We start from the raw sequence: 15,001 nt of genomic DNA, 5'->3' as shown, positions 1-15,001 counted from the left end.
TTACTTCTTTTGAGATGGGTGTCTTGCTATATTGCCCAGTTGTTTTTGAAGTTGTGGACACAATTGATCCTCCTATCTAGGCCTCTCCTGTAGCTGAGATCATAGGCTCACACCAACATGCCCAATTTGTTGGTTGAGATGGGAGTCTCACTAACTTTTTGCTCTGGCAGACCTCAAAATTGTGATCTTCCTGATTTCCACATCTTTAGTAGGTAGAATTACAGGCATGAGCCACTGCACCCAGCTTTTTTTCTTTGTAGATGAAAGAAAATCAGTATATCTCCAACTGTAGATACCATGAAGGGACTAAAGGTTCCTTGGTCTTACCTTTAAGAATGGTAAAGATTCTAGCATTTTATCAAAAAAATGAATCTGACTAATACATAGTTTCTTACTTTAATTAAGTTATGAAATAACGTTGAATTTTATACATTAAATATTTTGTTGTCTTGCATGAGCATAATATGGACTTTTTTTTTTTTAAACATTACTGGGGCTTGAACTCAGGGCCTTCACCTTGAGCCACTCCACCAGCCTTTTTTTGTGAAGGGATGTTTTGAGATAGGGTCTTGCGGAACTATTTGCCCCGGGGTTGACTGCGAACCTTGATCCTCCTGATCTGCCTCTTGAGTAGTCTAGGATCACAGGTGTGAGCCACCAGCACCCAGCTATGGATTTAAATTTATATGTCAGCATTAAATGTTTTTCTTTGAGAGTAGCAGCTACTGATGTTAAGTCAGTTCATTTATTTTTACTGATACAACATAGAACTATTTTTAATACTTTCTGTTAATGTTGAATTAAAAATATTGTGATGAAAAATGAATCTGATTCAACAAAGCAGGATGAAGCCCTGCTTGTTTTTAGGCTGCATGTGGTTTCCTCCCTCTCTGTCCCTTTTCCCTGTCCCTTGCTGATAATAATATTACATACTGGGATATTGACTTCTTTTCATTTTAGTGATATATTATATATCATTTATTTTGTACAGTCTTTTCTAGAATAAAAGTCAGGATTAACTTAAGTTTCATACAGAATATGTCAGACTACATTATTAAATTGCCTTAGGTCTTGTGAGATGTGTTTGAGGTATAAGAAAATACTTCAAACATATTTCAAAATATTTAGGAAACATTTTTTAGTTAAAAGCATACTGTTCAATGAAAATGCATATTTAGAGTGATGATAAAAAGAATACTATTTAAAACAGGATACATCCATAGGAATTTTAACTTCTGGCTGTGTAGCAAAGACACTTGAAGTCACACATCACTTTTTCTTATTCTTAATATGAAGAGTTCTGATGCTAAGATGGTCATAAAAACTCCTGGTTCTGAGTACCTTAACTTGATGGGTAGTAATATGGAAGGCTCCATATTCTGTGTGAGCATGTTGGGAACCTGTTCTTTGTGTTTCTGTCTACATAACTTGAAATAGTAGGTATTTCATCTTTGCCTGGACTCTGGGAGGTTTCACCTGGGAGCTCAGAGGGAGTGGGACAGCTTGTGTCCTGGGAGTCGTGTGGGCCCTCAGGCTGACTCCCTCTGCCAGCACTGCTGAGGAAGTCTTTCAGAACTTGCTTGAAGATGTAGACTATTTCCCATGGCAGTACATCATTTTCTGCCAGAACTTCTCGAAATCTAGAAGGAATGTGGGAATGAATGTTCAATTCAGAAAATTCCTTGTACCCCTTGGTTTCCCCAATACAATTTATGTAATGTCATTTGTACTAATTACCTTTAGAATAATCTGCACATAGCTTTAAAATTATGTTTCTGGTAAATACATTTTGATTGTAATTTTAAAAATTTCCTACCAGTGAGATATCCAGAGGTATGTTTGTCCAGTCTATATGTAGGGATTTTGGTAGCTGGGTATTGAGTACTCGTGAATAAAGAATTTACATAAAAGATTACAACTTCTAGTCTGAATATGTGAGGAGCTTGGACTTGGCAGTAGTGCATATCACAAGAAGAGAACATAGTATTTTTACCTGCTGAGAATAGTTCCAGTTTGGCAGGGTTGAACTTGTGAGCAGAGGACTTCAAGCTGCCTTTGTTCAGTGGCTGGGATAGTCGTATGGGAATTCTGGTAGTTTCGTAGCCAGTTGTAATCTACACCTGTTTTTTTAACTTTCTGTTCATTTTCAATCTCTTGTATTAATCTCTCTCTCTCCTTTAGATGCCATTTTAATTCCCGAAGCAAAGTCTTTGTCACTACATCTGAGCTGGCGTAGTGTGTAGGTTTGTAGGAATTGTTTTTTGGCCATTTCATCCAGCTGAAAAGTGGCATTTTTAGTCTGTGGAAATATTTCAGTTTTCACATGAATAAAATTTCCTGGGTCTAAGGAGCAAATACTTGTTTCTTTACAATATAATTGCAAGAAAAGTGCATGAATTTTTCACTGGTTCGACATGGAGGTCAAAGTAAGATTAGAACATTGATTAAAGTCTTTTAATTTCTAAGTAGGTCAGTGTCAAAACCAAGCTTTGAAAGTACTTTTATGTAGCTATGCAGAAACTAAGCAAAGTCGGAGATGACACACATACTGAACAATTTGTGAAAATAACATTTGCTATTAAAAGTTCTTAGGAAGCTTTACGACATTAATGTATTGAAAAGTGCTGTCTACAGATATACTTTTGATTTGTGCTATGTACAGAAAAGACTTAGAGCTTACCTGCCAAGTTGATGGATCTGATGTGGGGATGTTGCCAGGGTTTACTTGAATTGGTGATGAGTCTGTTTCTCTCAGGCTTATCTCGAGCTCCTGGATGTGTCCTCTGTTGAAGGAATGAGCCTCCTGATTTACTCACTGAAACTGTTTGAAATAAACAACTTTCTATGTTAGGAATGAGGTTGCGATGTTTTCATTTGGAGAGAATGCTTATTAATTCACCTTAAATGTAAGCTAGAAGAAATGACAAAAATAACTTACTATTTAATCTTCATGAATTATATAATGATATATCTTTTGAATGTAGCTCATTCTGTTTGAAAAAGATGCCGGCAGCTATGGACACTGGTCCCAAATGCATGCCGACATGTCTTTGGTAATGAGATGAAGAGCGATCTGCTGAAGCACCACAGATGCGCTCCTAGCTAAAGTGAAGACTGTCGCATGATGTGATGCTTTGCTGTGCATGGCTGTAGGTCACAGTTTAGTGCTGTATTTTTATGCCTGTAGAGCTCTAAAAATAACCATGTTGCTTTTATTCTTCAGCTTAACTTTCAGGCCATTTAGAAGCCAGGTCACTGTCCCCTCTATTGGAAGCAGGAAAAATAGATCAGACCTGACTATCTGCAAAATATACAGTCTTAGAAAGCTTGTTGTAATTGAGTAAAATAGGCAAAGCATGCTGACATTAGCCATGCATGAAATATTTAGCAAATGCTACACTTTTTTCTTGCAAAATAGTAATTTACATATTAAAGCAAGTCGAAATGCTAGAGGACTTTATAAACACTTAAGTAGATAACTTTAAAATAATACCTGATATTCCTCTTTGGGTACATAGTGATAAGACAATAATGGGTTATCAGGAAAAAATAGACATAAGAACATGTGAAACTCAAAATAAAATCTTACAGTTCATCGTGGAAAATATCTTAGTGTTTTATCTAGGAGCTGCAGATGAAACACTTATACTCACTGTTCAGGTGTGTGTTGGTGTTCTTTATTGTGCTAATTTTCTATTCAAGAGTTTGTCTTGCCAAAGAGTGGATGTAGTATAAACAGTCTTTCACTCTCTAGCTCTGTGTTGAGTGACTACACAGTGGCTTTTCCTTTCATAATACTTACCTCTTCAGTTGCTTTTCCTTCCAGTGAGCCATGTATAATAGACATTGTTCACATCATATCTTTGTGCCATGCCCAATCAAGAGTGACGTGTGTGGTCCTCCTATAGTTCTTACGTGCTGGAAAAAGCCACATGTCAGGATTTATTATCCTCAACTAGAGGGTTTTCACATTATATTGTGGGTTGTACTGTGAGAAGGAAAGGAATGAAGCTCACCATGACAAACATCCTACCAAATTTTATATCAAAATCAAATTTTGCCAGTTCTTCAAATAACCTTGTAACTGCTTAAAAATTTCTTTCTTCTGAGATGATAACAGAAATATCAGCATATATTGCAAATGAGACATAAGATTTCTGTTCAAGGTTCTCTGTAGTCTTCCACTGTTATTATCCCTTCTTACCAAGTTTTCCATTTGTCTACCCAGTGCCTGGCCTCACTGCCGTCCATGTTTGCTGTGCTTACTTCCCCTCCCTTAAGTTTGGTTATACTGATTCTTCTCAAATGTTTATTTCTCTTTTCATGGAGCTGTGTTGTAATTCTCTTTTTCAGGGATAAGCTTAAATGACAGCTCATTTTTTTCTTTATCAACATTTTTCCCTTGTTCTACTCTTCCTTTGTACTCTGTTCCAGTTCACCTTTTTTTTTTTGTGGCATTGAGGTTTGAACTCAGGGTCTCATGCTTGCTAGGCAGGCGCTAGTTCACTCTTTTTCTCCTTGTTTTCTAATGCTTTTTGATTGGATTCTGCTCTGTCTTCTACTGTAATTGCTGACATTCAGTCAGCAGATATTTACTGCTGTCTTCTGTGGCCTAGAGGCTAGGGGCTGCAAGTAAGGTCCTTGTAGGTCATCATGTCTTATTTAACATACTTGAAGTGCTTTCCCAAGTTAGAGGTGGGGGTTAGGGAGGGCTTTTCTAGGCATGTATGGGAGTATCCATTGAGCAAAATTTAAAGGTCAGTGAGCTAGCCACAGAGAGCTTCTTGAAGGCCATCTCTGTTCTCCACTTGAATTATTGGACACTCACGTGTCCATTGAGACCATTGCTCATATCTTACCTTCACAGAACTTTCCTTACCATCTTAGCTCACACTAAGTAACCCCTTCCTTTGTACTTATTTGTATAAACAAATTTGGTAGTATTTGGTGTGTGCTACTGACATTGTTTGAAATTTTATTTTTTCTCTTTTTTCCTAAAATTGTTAGATTGAAATAGAGACCAAAATATCATTCTCTGTTTCCTCTATTAGCATGTAGATAGAGGACATACGTGTGTATTTGTAGATCAAGATAAGGAGATTTTTATTTTTTTCTGTTTATCAGGGTAAAACCAGATTAACATTGGGTTTTACTCATCAAACATTTTAGTAAGTTCAATAAATGAATTATTTCTAATGAATCACAATCTTATTAGGATATTTTGTATGGAAGATATAAAATTTATACTGTTATACAATCAGATTATTTTCTTTTTTGTTATGATTTTCCTAGACTACAGCTGGTTAACTAAGAAGTACAAAACTGTAAAGGGCTTGAAGTAAAGTAGGACCATATTCATGATATGTGTGTATATCTATACAAAATTTTAAGTTGTATAAGGAAGCACATAAAAAACGTAAATCTGGAATGATGAAATTAGGGAACCCTGAAGGGAAAACTAAGATACCAGGAACAGTTTTCAAGATCTTAAAATCAAGACTACCTGATGCAGTTTTCAACAACACTAGATTGCAATTAAAGATTTTTCATTGTGGGGAGATTACTATCTTTCGGTTTCAGTTCCTTTGCTGTGGAATTAAAAGTTCTGGGCTGTTGGTTCATTTTTTAACGTTAAAAATCACATATCTGTGGGGTTGTTTAGATAAAAAACGAACTATAAGTAGAAGGAAAGTATCAACATGATAAATGCCATAATATGAGAAGCCCACAACTGACATTATGCCCAGTGGGGAAAGACTGAAAAATTTCCTCTAAGATCATGAACAAAGCAAGGATACTCACTTTCACCACTTCTTTTCAATGTAGTACTGAAAGTTGTATTCAGCAATTAGGCAAGAAAATGAAATTTTCAATCAGTATCAAGATGGAGTCACTGTATCAAACAAAATGGAGTCTGGAGGTTATGAAGGGAGGGAACGCACTTGCATGTTTATGATAGAATTGTTACACAGTCCCTCTGAAGGCTCTTAGGAAGACTGCTGAATTGCTGCTTGCTGCATGAGTCCAAAGAGAGTTAGGCAGATGTATGTGAACACTTGCCTGGAACTGTCTACATGAATGAACTAAATCAACTCCTTTGAAAAGCCCTGTAACCCATGTTTTGTTTCAAAACAGTTTACATGTAGTCCTCATCTTTCTTACCTTTAGAAAGTCTGGTTTGGGGCTTGTGATGTAGTCAGTGGTAGAGTGCTTGACTAGCATGTATGAGGCCCTGAGTTTGATACCTAATAGTGCAAAAGAAAAAAATAAAACACAACATTGTCTTCCTTTGCCTCCCTGAATGTGCCCATAGTTTACTATGACATGAGTATTCCACAAACCTATCAGAATAAGTGAATTCAGCAAAGTAGCAGGATATAAAATTAGCACACAAAAATCAACTGAATTTCTAGAGACTAACAATGCACAACCTGAAAAGGAAACTACAAAAACATTCCCTTTATGATAGCATGAAAAAAATGAAATATTTAGTAATTATCAAGAAATGAAAAACTTGCATAATGGAAAGTGTAAAACATTGCTTAAAGAATTAACACAAATAAGTGGAGACATCCCTTGTTCACGAGTAAGAAGATTTAATATGAAGATGTCAGTACTACAAACTCAATGTAATCTCTGTCAAAATCCCAATGAATTTTTTTTGTAGAAATAGAAAATCTCATAATAAAATTCATATGGGATCTCAAGGGACCCTGGATAGCCAGAACAATCCTGAGCATTTTGAACAAAGCTGAGGACTCATACTTCCTTATTTTTAACTTACTTCAAAGTTACAGTAATCACAGCTGTGTGTTACTGAGTAAGGCATACAGACTATTGGAGTAAAGTAGAGTCTAGAAATAAACACTTGAATATTTGGTCAAATGATTTCCAGTAAGGATGCCAAGAAATGTACTGGGGAAAGAAATTCTTTTCAACAAATGGTGCTAGGAGAACTGGATCTCCACAGACAAATGAAAGAAGATGACCCTTACCTTTTGACATGTATAAAAATTAACTAAAAATGGATGAATGACATAAATGTACTTACAACTATGAAATTCTTAGAAGAACTTGACAACATTGAATTTGGCAATGATTTCTTAGATAAGACAAGGGCACAAGCAACAAAAGAAAAAATAGACAAAAAGGGACTTCATGAAAATGGAGCAAATATGTACATTAAAAGACAGTATCAACAGAAAAGACACTGCACAGAGTGGAGAAAATATTTGAAAGTCATATATCTAATTAGGCAGTAATATGCAGAATGTATAAAGACCACAGTTTAACAATAACAATAGCAAAACTTGATTGAAAAATAGTGAAGGAAGGCTGGGGATGTAGCTCAGTGGTAGTGTGCTTGCCTAGCATGTGAGAAGCCTTGGGTTCAAAACCCAGTATTGCCAAAAAAAAAAAAAAAGTCAAAAGGCTTGAATAGATATTTCTCCAAAGAAGATATACAAGTGGCCAATATTCACATGAAAAGATGCTCAGCACCACTAACCATTAAAGAAATGCAAACCATAATTATAATTAGATACTGCTTCTTCCTCACTAGGATAGCTGCCATCAAAAAGACGTGTTGGCTAGGATGTGGAGAAACTGGAACCTGCATGTACTGTTTATGGGAATGTAAAAGGGAGCAGCTGCCGTGGAAAATATGGTGGCTCCTCAAAAAATTACAAGTAGAATTTCCATATGACCCAACAATTCTACTTTTGGGTTTATATGTATAAGAGTAGAAAATAGAGTCTAAAGAGATGTTTGCACACCCATGTTCATAGCAGCATTATTCACAGTAGCTAAAATGTGGGAGCAACCAGGGTATCCATTGACACATGAATTTGTATGCAAAGTGTGTGCTCATGCAATGGGATAGTGCAGCTTTAAAAGGGAGGGAACCTCCCTTATCTATGTTACAGCATAGACAAGCCTTGAGGACATTGTGCTAGTGAAATAAGCCAGTCACAAAAAAATACTCTATGATTTCACTTAAATGATGAAGAGCAAGTCAAAATCATAGAGACAGAAGAATAGTGGTTGCCAGTGGCTGGGATAAAGGGAAATAAAGAGTTAGTGTTTAGTGGGTCTAGAGTTTGGGTTTTATAAGCTGAAAAGGATTTTGGATGTGGATGGTGTTGAGAGTTACACAACATTATAAATTTTTTAATACCATTGAACTGTACACTTAAAAATGATTGTAACAGTAAATTTTATATGTATGTACCATAGTAAATTTTTTTAAAAAGATGCAGTTAATATTTGAGGAGAAACTGTTAAATTTTTCTCAGTATTATTTCCTTCTGAAAATATTTTGCTTAAAATACTACTGCATTCATTCACTTTTTTTATTATTGTTTTACTGGGTGATATTTACCAAAGTTCTTACATCATAGTTGAATTCACCCCTTCATTATTCTCCTTTATTCCCCCAACCCATTCCTGGAATAGTTTCAACACATCTCATTTTGTTTTTGAGATGGAATCTTGCTAACTTTGTCTGGGTGGACCTCAAATGTATGATCGTCCTTCCTCTTCTTCCTGAGTAGCTGGAGTAGTGTTTGCCGCCATGTCCAACCATATGGCAAGTAATTTTGATGTGTAACCTGGGCATTAATACCCTGGGTCTTGTCTAAGTCCAGTGGGGAATGAGGCTAGTAGTTCTAGTGACTGACCAGTTTTCAGTCATTCCTGTGCAATCTGCATTTGTCTTTCATGTGTGTCGATTAGTGGCCATTCTGCCCATTCTGAATGGCTCTGGAGGATCAGTCAGATTGGGCATGAGCAACGGTGGGGTGTGCCCCGTACATTGCAAATAGCCTCAGATGTCCATTCCTTAAGCTTTTCCCTTCTTGCAGCTCCCTTTGACAACCTCTGAGGTCCTCAGGCCTTCACCACTGGCTTTCCTGGTTCCCTAGCAAGTGTAGTATATTAAGGGACTGCTTAGCTTCTATAATCATGGGAGCTAAGTCTCATCATCTTAATAATCACATTGGTTCTGTTTCTTTTTTTCTGGAGAATACTGGCTAACAAACTTTAATAAAATGTTATTTGCATTAGAGTCTACTTTTGCCTGATACTAAAAGTTATACCAACATTCTTTTGGTTACTTTTTGCCTGATATCTACTCACTAATTCATCCAACAAATAACTGAGGTCTGACTCCATGCCTGACATCTTCTGAGTACCTGGAGTGGAGCATTTGCCAGTACAGACTGTCCTCACAGACCTTATAGTCTAGCTGGGGAAAGAAAACGAAAATGAGTGAAACAAAGTATGTTAGATAAGAGCATAGGGGAAAACAATGCCAATAGAGGAGATGGGGCAAGGAGGCCTGCAATGTTAACCAAGGTGATAGATGACATTTAGCCAAAGGCTGAAGAAGGTCAGGGAACAGCCTTATATCTGTTTATGGGGAAAGTACTCCTGACCAAGAACCCTGAGAAGCAGTGGTCCTGGGGCCAGAGTGTGCCCAGTGTGTGTGATGGAAGTCCTGGAACGTGAAGGCCAGAGAACCGGGTGCTCCAGTATCTGAGGGTGGGACAAATGATGTTCCAGTTTGCTCCTCCTCCTTTTCACTTTTCACTCTGCTTGAGTAGCCCCTTAATTGTATGTTGCCTCCTCATCCACACTGGGAAGGGTGGGTTGTCTTTACTCATTCCATTAGTGCAAATGCTGTACTTTTCTGGAAACACCCTCACAAGATACAGCTGGAAATAATACCTTACTAGATATCTGGACACAGTCAAATGGACACATAAAATTAACTGCCACATTAAATTTCAAATTTTAAAACTTAGTATTGTACAGACTCTTTTATGACAATAACACATAAATTAATCATTGATAACATTTGATGGTATACATATATACGTATACATATATATGTATATGTATAAAGTCTGCTTTCAATATGCATATGTATATGTATATATATATCACTATAATCATCCATTTCAGTTAACGTTCTGGGCATTTTTATCTACTATCATGAATAGAGCTATGGTATTCTTAAAATGATGCATACTAAATAGGGGTATGTTATGGTTTTATCTTGTCTCTGAAAACTGGATGTTTTTTTCAGCCTTTAGTTATTATGAATAGTACAAAAAAGGTATTCCTCCCTGGAATTCTTTTTTTTTTTTTCCATTTTTCTTTTATTATTCATATGTGCATACATGGATTGGTTCATTTCTCCCCACTGCCCCCACCCCCTCCCTTACCACCCACTCTGCCCCCTCCCTCTCCCCCCCTCAATACCCAGCAGAAACTATTTTGCCCTTATTTCTAATTTTGTTGTAGAGAGAGTATAAGCAATAATAGGAAGGAACAAGGGGTTTTGCTGGTTGAGATAAGGATAGCTATACAGGGCATTGACTCACATTGATTTCCTGTGTGTGGGTGTTACCTTCTAGGTTAATTCTTTTTGATCTAACCTTTTCTCTAGTACCTGTTCCCCTTTTCCTATTGGCCTCAGTTGCTTTAAGGTATCTGCTTTAGTTTCTCTGCGTTAAGGGCAACAAATGCTAGCTAGTTTTTTAGGTGTCTTACCTATCCTCACCCCTCCCTTGTGTGCTCTCGCTTTTATCATGTGCTCATAGTCCAATCCCCTTGTTGTGTTTGCCCTTGATCTAATGTCCACATATGAGGGAGAACATACGATTTTTGGTTTTTTGAGCCAGGCTAACCTCACTCAGAATGATGTTCTCCAATTCCATCCATTTACCAGCGAATGATAACATTTCGTTCTTCTTCATGGCTGCATAAAATTCCATTGTGTATAGATACCACATTTTCTTAATCCATTTGTCAGTGGTGGGACATCTTGGCTGTTTCCATAACTTGGCTATTGTGAATAGTGCCGCAATAAACATGGATGTGCAGGTGCCTCTGGAGTAACAGTCTTTTGGGTATATCCCCAAGAGTGGTATTGCTGGATCAAATGGTAGATCGATGTCCAGCTTTTTAAGTAGCCTCCAAATTTTTTTCCAGAGTGGTTGTACTAGTCTACATTCCCACCAACAGTGTAAGAGGGTTCCTTTTTCCCCGCATCCTCGCCAACACCTGTTGTTGGTGGTGTTGCTGATGATGGCTATTCTAACAGGGGTGAGGTGGAATCTTAGCGTGGTTTTAATTTGCATTTCCTTTATTGCTAGAGATGGTGAGCATTTTTTCATATGTTTTCTGGCCATTTGAATTTCTTCTTTTGAGAAAGTTCTGTTTAGTTCACATGCCCATTTCTTTATTGGTTCATTCGTTTTGGGAGAATTTAGTTTTTTAAGTTCCCTATATATTCTGGTTATCAGTCCTTTGTCTGATGTATAGTTGGCAAATATTTTCTCCCACTCTGTGGGTGTTCTCTTCAGTTTAGAGACCATTTTTTTGATGAACAGAAGCTTTTTAGTTTTATGAGGTCCCATTTATCTATGCTATCTCTTAGTTGCTGTGCTGCTGGGGTTTCATTGAGAAAGTTCTTACCTATACCTACTAACTCCAGAGTATTTCCTACTCTTTCTTGTATCAACTTAAGAGTTTGGGGTCTGATATTAAGATCCTTGATCCATTTTGAGTTAATCTTGGTATAGGGTGATATACATGGATCTAGTTTCAGTTTTTTGCAGACTGCTAACCAGTTTTCCCAGCAGTTTTTGTTGAAGAGGCTGCTATTTCTCCATCGTATATTTTTAGCTCCTTTGTCAAAGATAAGTTGCTCATAGTTGTGTGGCTTCATATCTGGATCTTCTATTCTGTTCCACTGGTCTTCATGTCTGTTTTTGTGCCAGTACCATGCTGTTTTTATTGTTACTGCTTTGTAATATAGTTTGAAGTCAGGTATTGTGATACCTCCTGCATAGTTCTTTTGACTGAGTATTGCCTTGGCTATTCGTGGCCTCTTGTGTTTCCATATAAATTTAACAGTAGATTTTTCAATCTCTTTAATGAATGTCATTGGAATTTTGATGGGAATTGCATTAAACATGTAGATTACTTTGGGGAGTATCGACATTTTTACTATGTTGATTCTACCAATCCATGAGCATGGGGGAGATCTCTCCACTTTCTATAGTCTTCCTCAATCTCTTTCTTCAGAAGTGTATAGTTTTCCTTGTAGAGGTCATTCACATCTTTTGTTAGGTTTACACCTAGGTATTTGATTTTTTTTGAGGCTATTGTAAATGGAATTGTTTTCATATATTCTTTTTCAGTTTGTTCATTATTAGTGTATAGAAATGCTAATGATTTTTCTATGTTGATTTTATATCCTGCTACCTTGCTATAGCTATTGATGATGTCTAGAAGCTTCTGAGTAGAGTTTTTTGGGTCTTTAAGGTATAGGATCATGTCGTCTGCAAATAGGGATATTTTGACAGTTTCTTTACCTATTTGTATTCCTTTTATTCCTTCTTCTTGCCTAATTGCTCTGGCTAGGAATTCTCCCTGGAATTCTTTATAGCCTTACCCAGTTTTGTTTTTCTCCACGTCACTAGTCAGCATTTTACTTACATTTATTAGAATGCATTTTCATGAGGGCGCAGATACAGCTTTGTTTGTTGTGCTCACCCTAGAGTCTAAGACAGTGCTGCATGTAGCAGGTGGTCTGTAAATACTTGCTGAATGAGTGTGTCTGTGAATGTGTCTTTGTTTATATGTGTGTGTCCACACTGAGGAAGATGTGAAGGCTGTAGGAGAGCTGTGGGTTAGGTTTTGGAAGATGCTGTAGGTTGTACATTAGGATAAGTGATTGTACACCAAAGTGTGTGCGTGTGCGTGCGTGCGCCAGGGGCTAGTTCCTTCTTGTTTTAATTTGCCTATATTTTGTAATTTGAATTTGAGCATATTTTCATTTGCTTATTGGTTATTAACATTTTCCCCATGATTTAAAATAATGATTCAGGAACTCCTTTGGTACGCAGAGGTTTGGTGCCTTTTTGGAAATAACATGCCAAATTTTACTATTCTTTTTAGGTCACTCAGCCAGAGGAGCTCAGAAATGGAGTATATTAACAAATACAGGCAACTTGAAGCACAAGAGTTTGATATGTATGGCAGTGATCAAACAACCAATGGGCCAGGTAAACAGGGTATCTATAAATATCTTAAATATGATATGTGAGTGGTTCACATATTAAAACACATTCTAAAAAGTTTTAAGAAGTACAGTATTTTGGTCAATGAAAGGAATCCCTGTTGGTTGTTAATTCAGGATGTTTCTTGGGAAGAGTGTATTATAGGTTGGATAACTAAAATTATCTTCCTAGTGTCAGGGCCTGTTCACATGATAAGAAGTACCCTTTGAGCTTTTTGCCTTTCAAAGAATTTGTCCATTACACCTCTTCCCAGAACTTCTGCCACTTCTTCCTGTGCACCTATGCTCTGCCTAAAGAACAGAAGTTTGGGTTAGAATAACATTTTCCTGTTCATTTTTGGCCTTCTTAGTAATTATGAAGCAGTACATGTACAATAATACTGTATTAATATTTTTTTTCAGTATTGAGGTTTAAACTCAGGTCTCATGCTTGCTAGGCAGTTACAATACCACTTGAGCCACTCTGCCAGCCTCTGTATTAATTCTTATTCTTGGTATTTATTTGGGCTTATTGACAGTGTATTGGTATCTTTCATCAGCCCTGGAAAATTCTGAGACATTGTGTTTTTAAAAAAATTTTTTTGGTAGCTCTGCTTTATTCTAGTTAATTTGTCATTTGTTTTTCACCTTAAGGCAGAAGCACCTGTGGAGTCCTTTGCCTTCCTGTCTGTGTTCTTGCATTACTGGTATTTCACCACTGTCTCATAATTTCAGTGCCTTTAGGATGTTTGGATATGGGGGAAATAGGTGAAAACCTGGCATCTTTAGTTGCATTAGGAAAGAGATTTGTCTGAACAACTCAGTGCCTTATTACCAGAAGTGATAATTGAAAATACATGCACTTTCTACTTAGGCTAAGAAAAATACAAAGCTATTCATATGAGAATATTTATTGCACCATTGCTTATTTATTGGAAGTGTTGGAAGTATGTTAAATGTCATTGAGCAGAAGAATGACTGCCTGTATGTGAGGTACCCTGCAGCTTCAATGGGGGCATAGAATAGCCGTATGTGTTGCTGTGGAAAGACGTCTGTCATCTTAATACTTCAGTTTTGGGGAAGCATGCTGGTTAATTTACAGATGACTCTATGTGATGTGATCAATATGTCCTCTAACACCCATGTGGGCCTAGGGCACTCACACAGCCCAGCACATGCTGCATGCTGATCCTGAAGCATGCCATCTGGGATTGCCACCATTTGGAAATAGCTACATTACAGATGCCTGCAATTCAGAGTGTCTGTTGTAACTTTTGATTTAATTTCATATTTGAAGCTGTTCTTCACTTTTTTTTTTCCTGTGTCATAATATATTTGAAACTTTTCACTAGGCTGTCACCCAAGCTTAGGCTTCTGCTACAAGTATAGGAGTCATCCAGCTACTGGTAGTTATCAAAGTGTGTGCGTGTGTGTGCGCGCACCAGGGGCTATTTGAAGCAACAAGAATTTAAGTAAAAGAGACCTGGGCCACCACTTACAGAACTTACCATTTGGTCATACTGTTATGCTAGTAAATGCTTTTGGAGATTAGTATTCTGAAAGATAGCTCTAGGGGGCATAAAATGGGTGTATCAGGAAAGTGACAGCTAGCTTAGAGTAGGAGGGTGAGTACGTTAGAGGGCAGAGTGGGGATCAGGGTGGGGGGAAATGTGCATAGAGGCCTTTTGGTGGGAGAAAGCCTGGTGTCCAATCCTGAGGGAATTGCTTGTATTGCTGGGCAGTAGAGATGGGTGTGGCAGGGCTGCCAGCTGTATAGTACACCCTGGAAGAAGTCCGTGTACTATTCCTCAGAACTTTGAATGTGTTATCTTCATAGTAAATGGGATTTCACAAATGTGAGTAAAGGATTTCTAGGTGGGAAGATTTTCCAGGTGGGCCCAGTGCAGTCACATATTTTTATAAGAGGGGAGC

General features: G+C 37.4%; 1 protein-coding gene across 1 annotated transcript; it reads right to left on the bottom strand.

Annotated features, from left to right (window-relative positions):
• Window positions 1–39: 39 nt before the first annotated feature.
• On the bottom strand, window positions 40–3,172 carry Rd3l (RD3 like). The gene is made up of 4 exons (XM_020187186.2): window positions 2,939–3,172; window positions 2,681–2,821; window positions 1,994–2,299; window positions 40–1,640 (listed from the first exon to the last, which is right to left on the bottom strand). Exons 3-4 carry the CDS (start codon window positions 2,290–2,292, stop codon window positions 1,343–1,345), a joined length of 597 nt encoding a protein of 198 aa, XP_020042775.1. The 5' UTR covers window positions 2,293–2,299; window positions 2,681–2,821; window positions 2,939–3,172; the 3' UTR covers window positions 40–1,342.
• Between the last annotated feature and the right edge of the window lie 11,829 nt (window positions 3,173–15,001).

Source organism: Castor canadensis, chromosome 3 (assembly GCF_047511655.1).
Source record: "Castor canadensis chromosome 3, mCasCan1.hap1v2, whole genome shotgun sequence".
NCBI lineage: Eukaryota > Metazoa > Chordata > Mammalia > Rodentia > Castoridae > Castor > Castor canadensis.
This window is presented reverse-complemented; position numbering and strand designations above follow the sequence as displayed.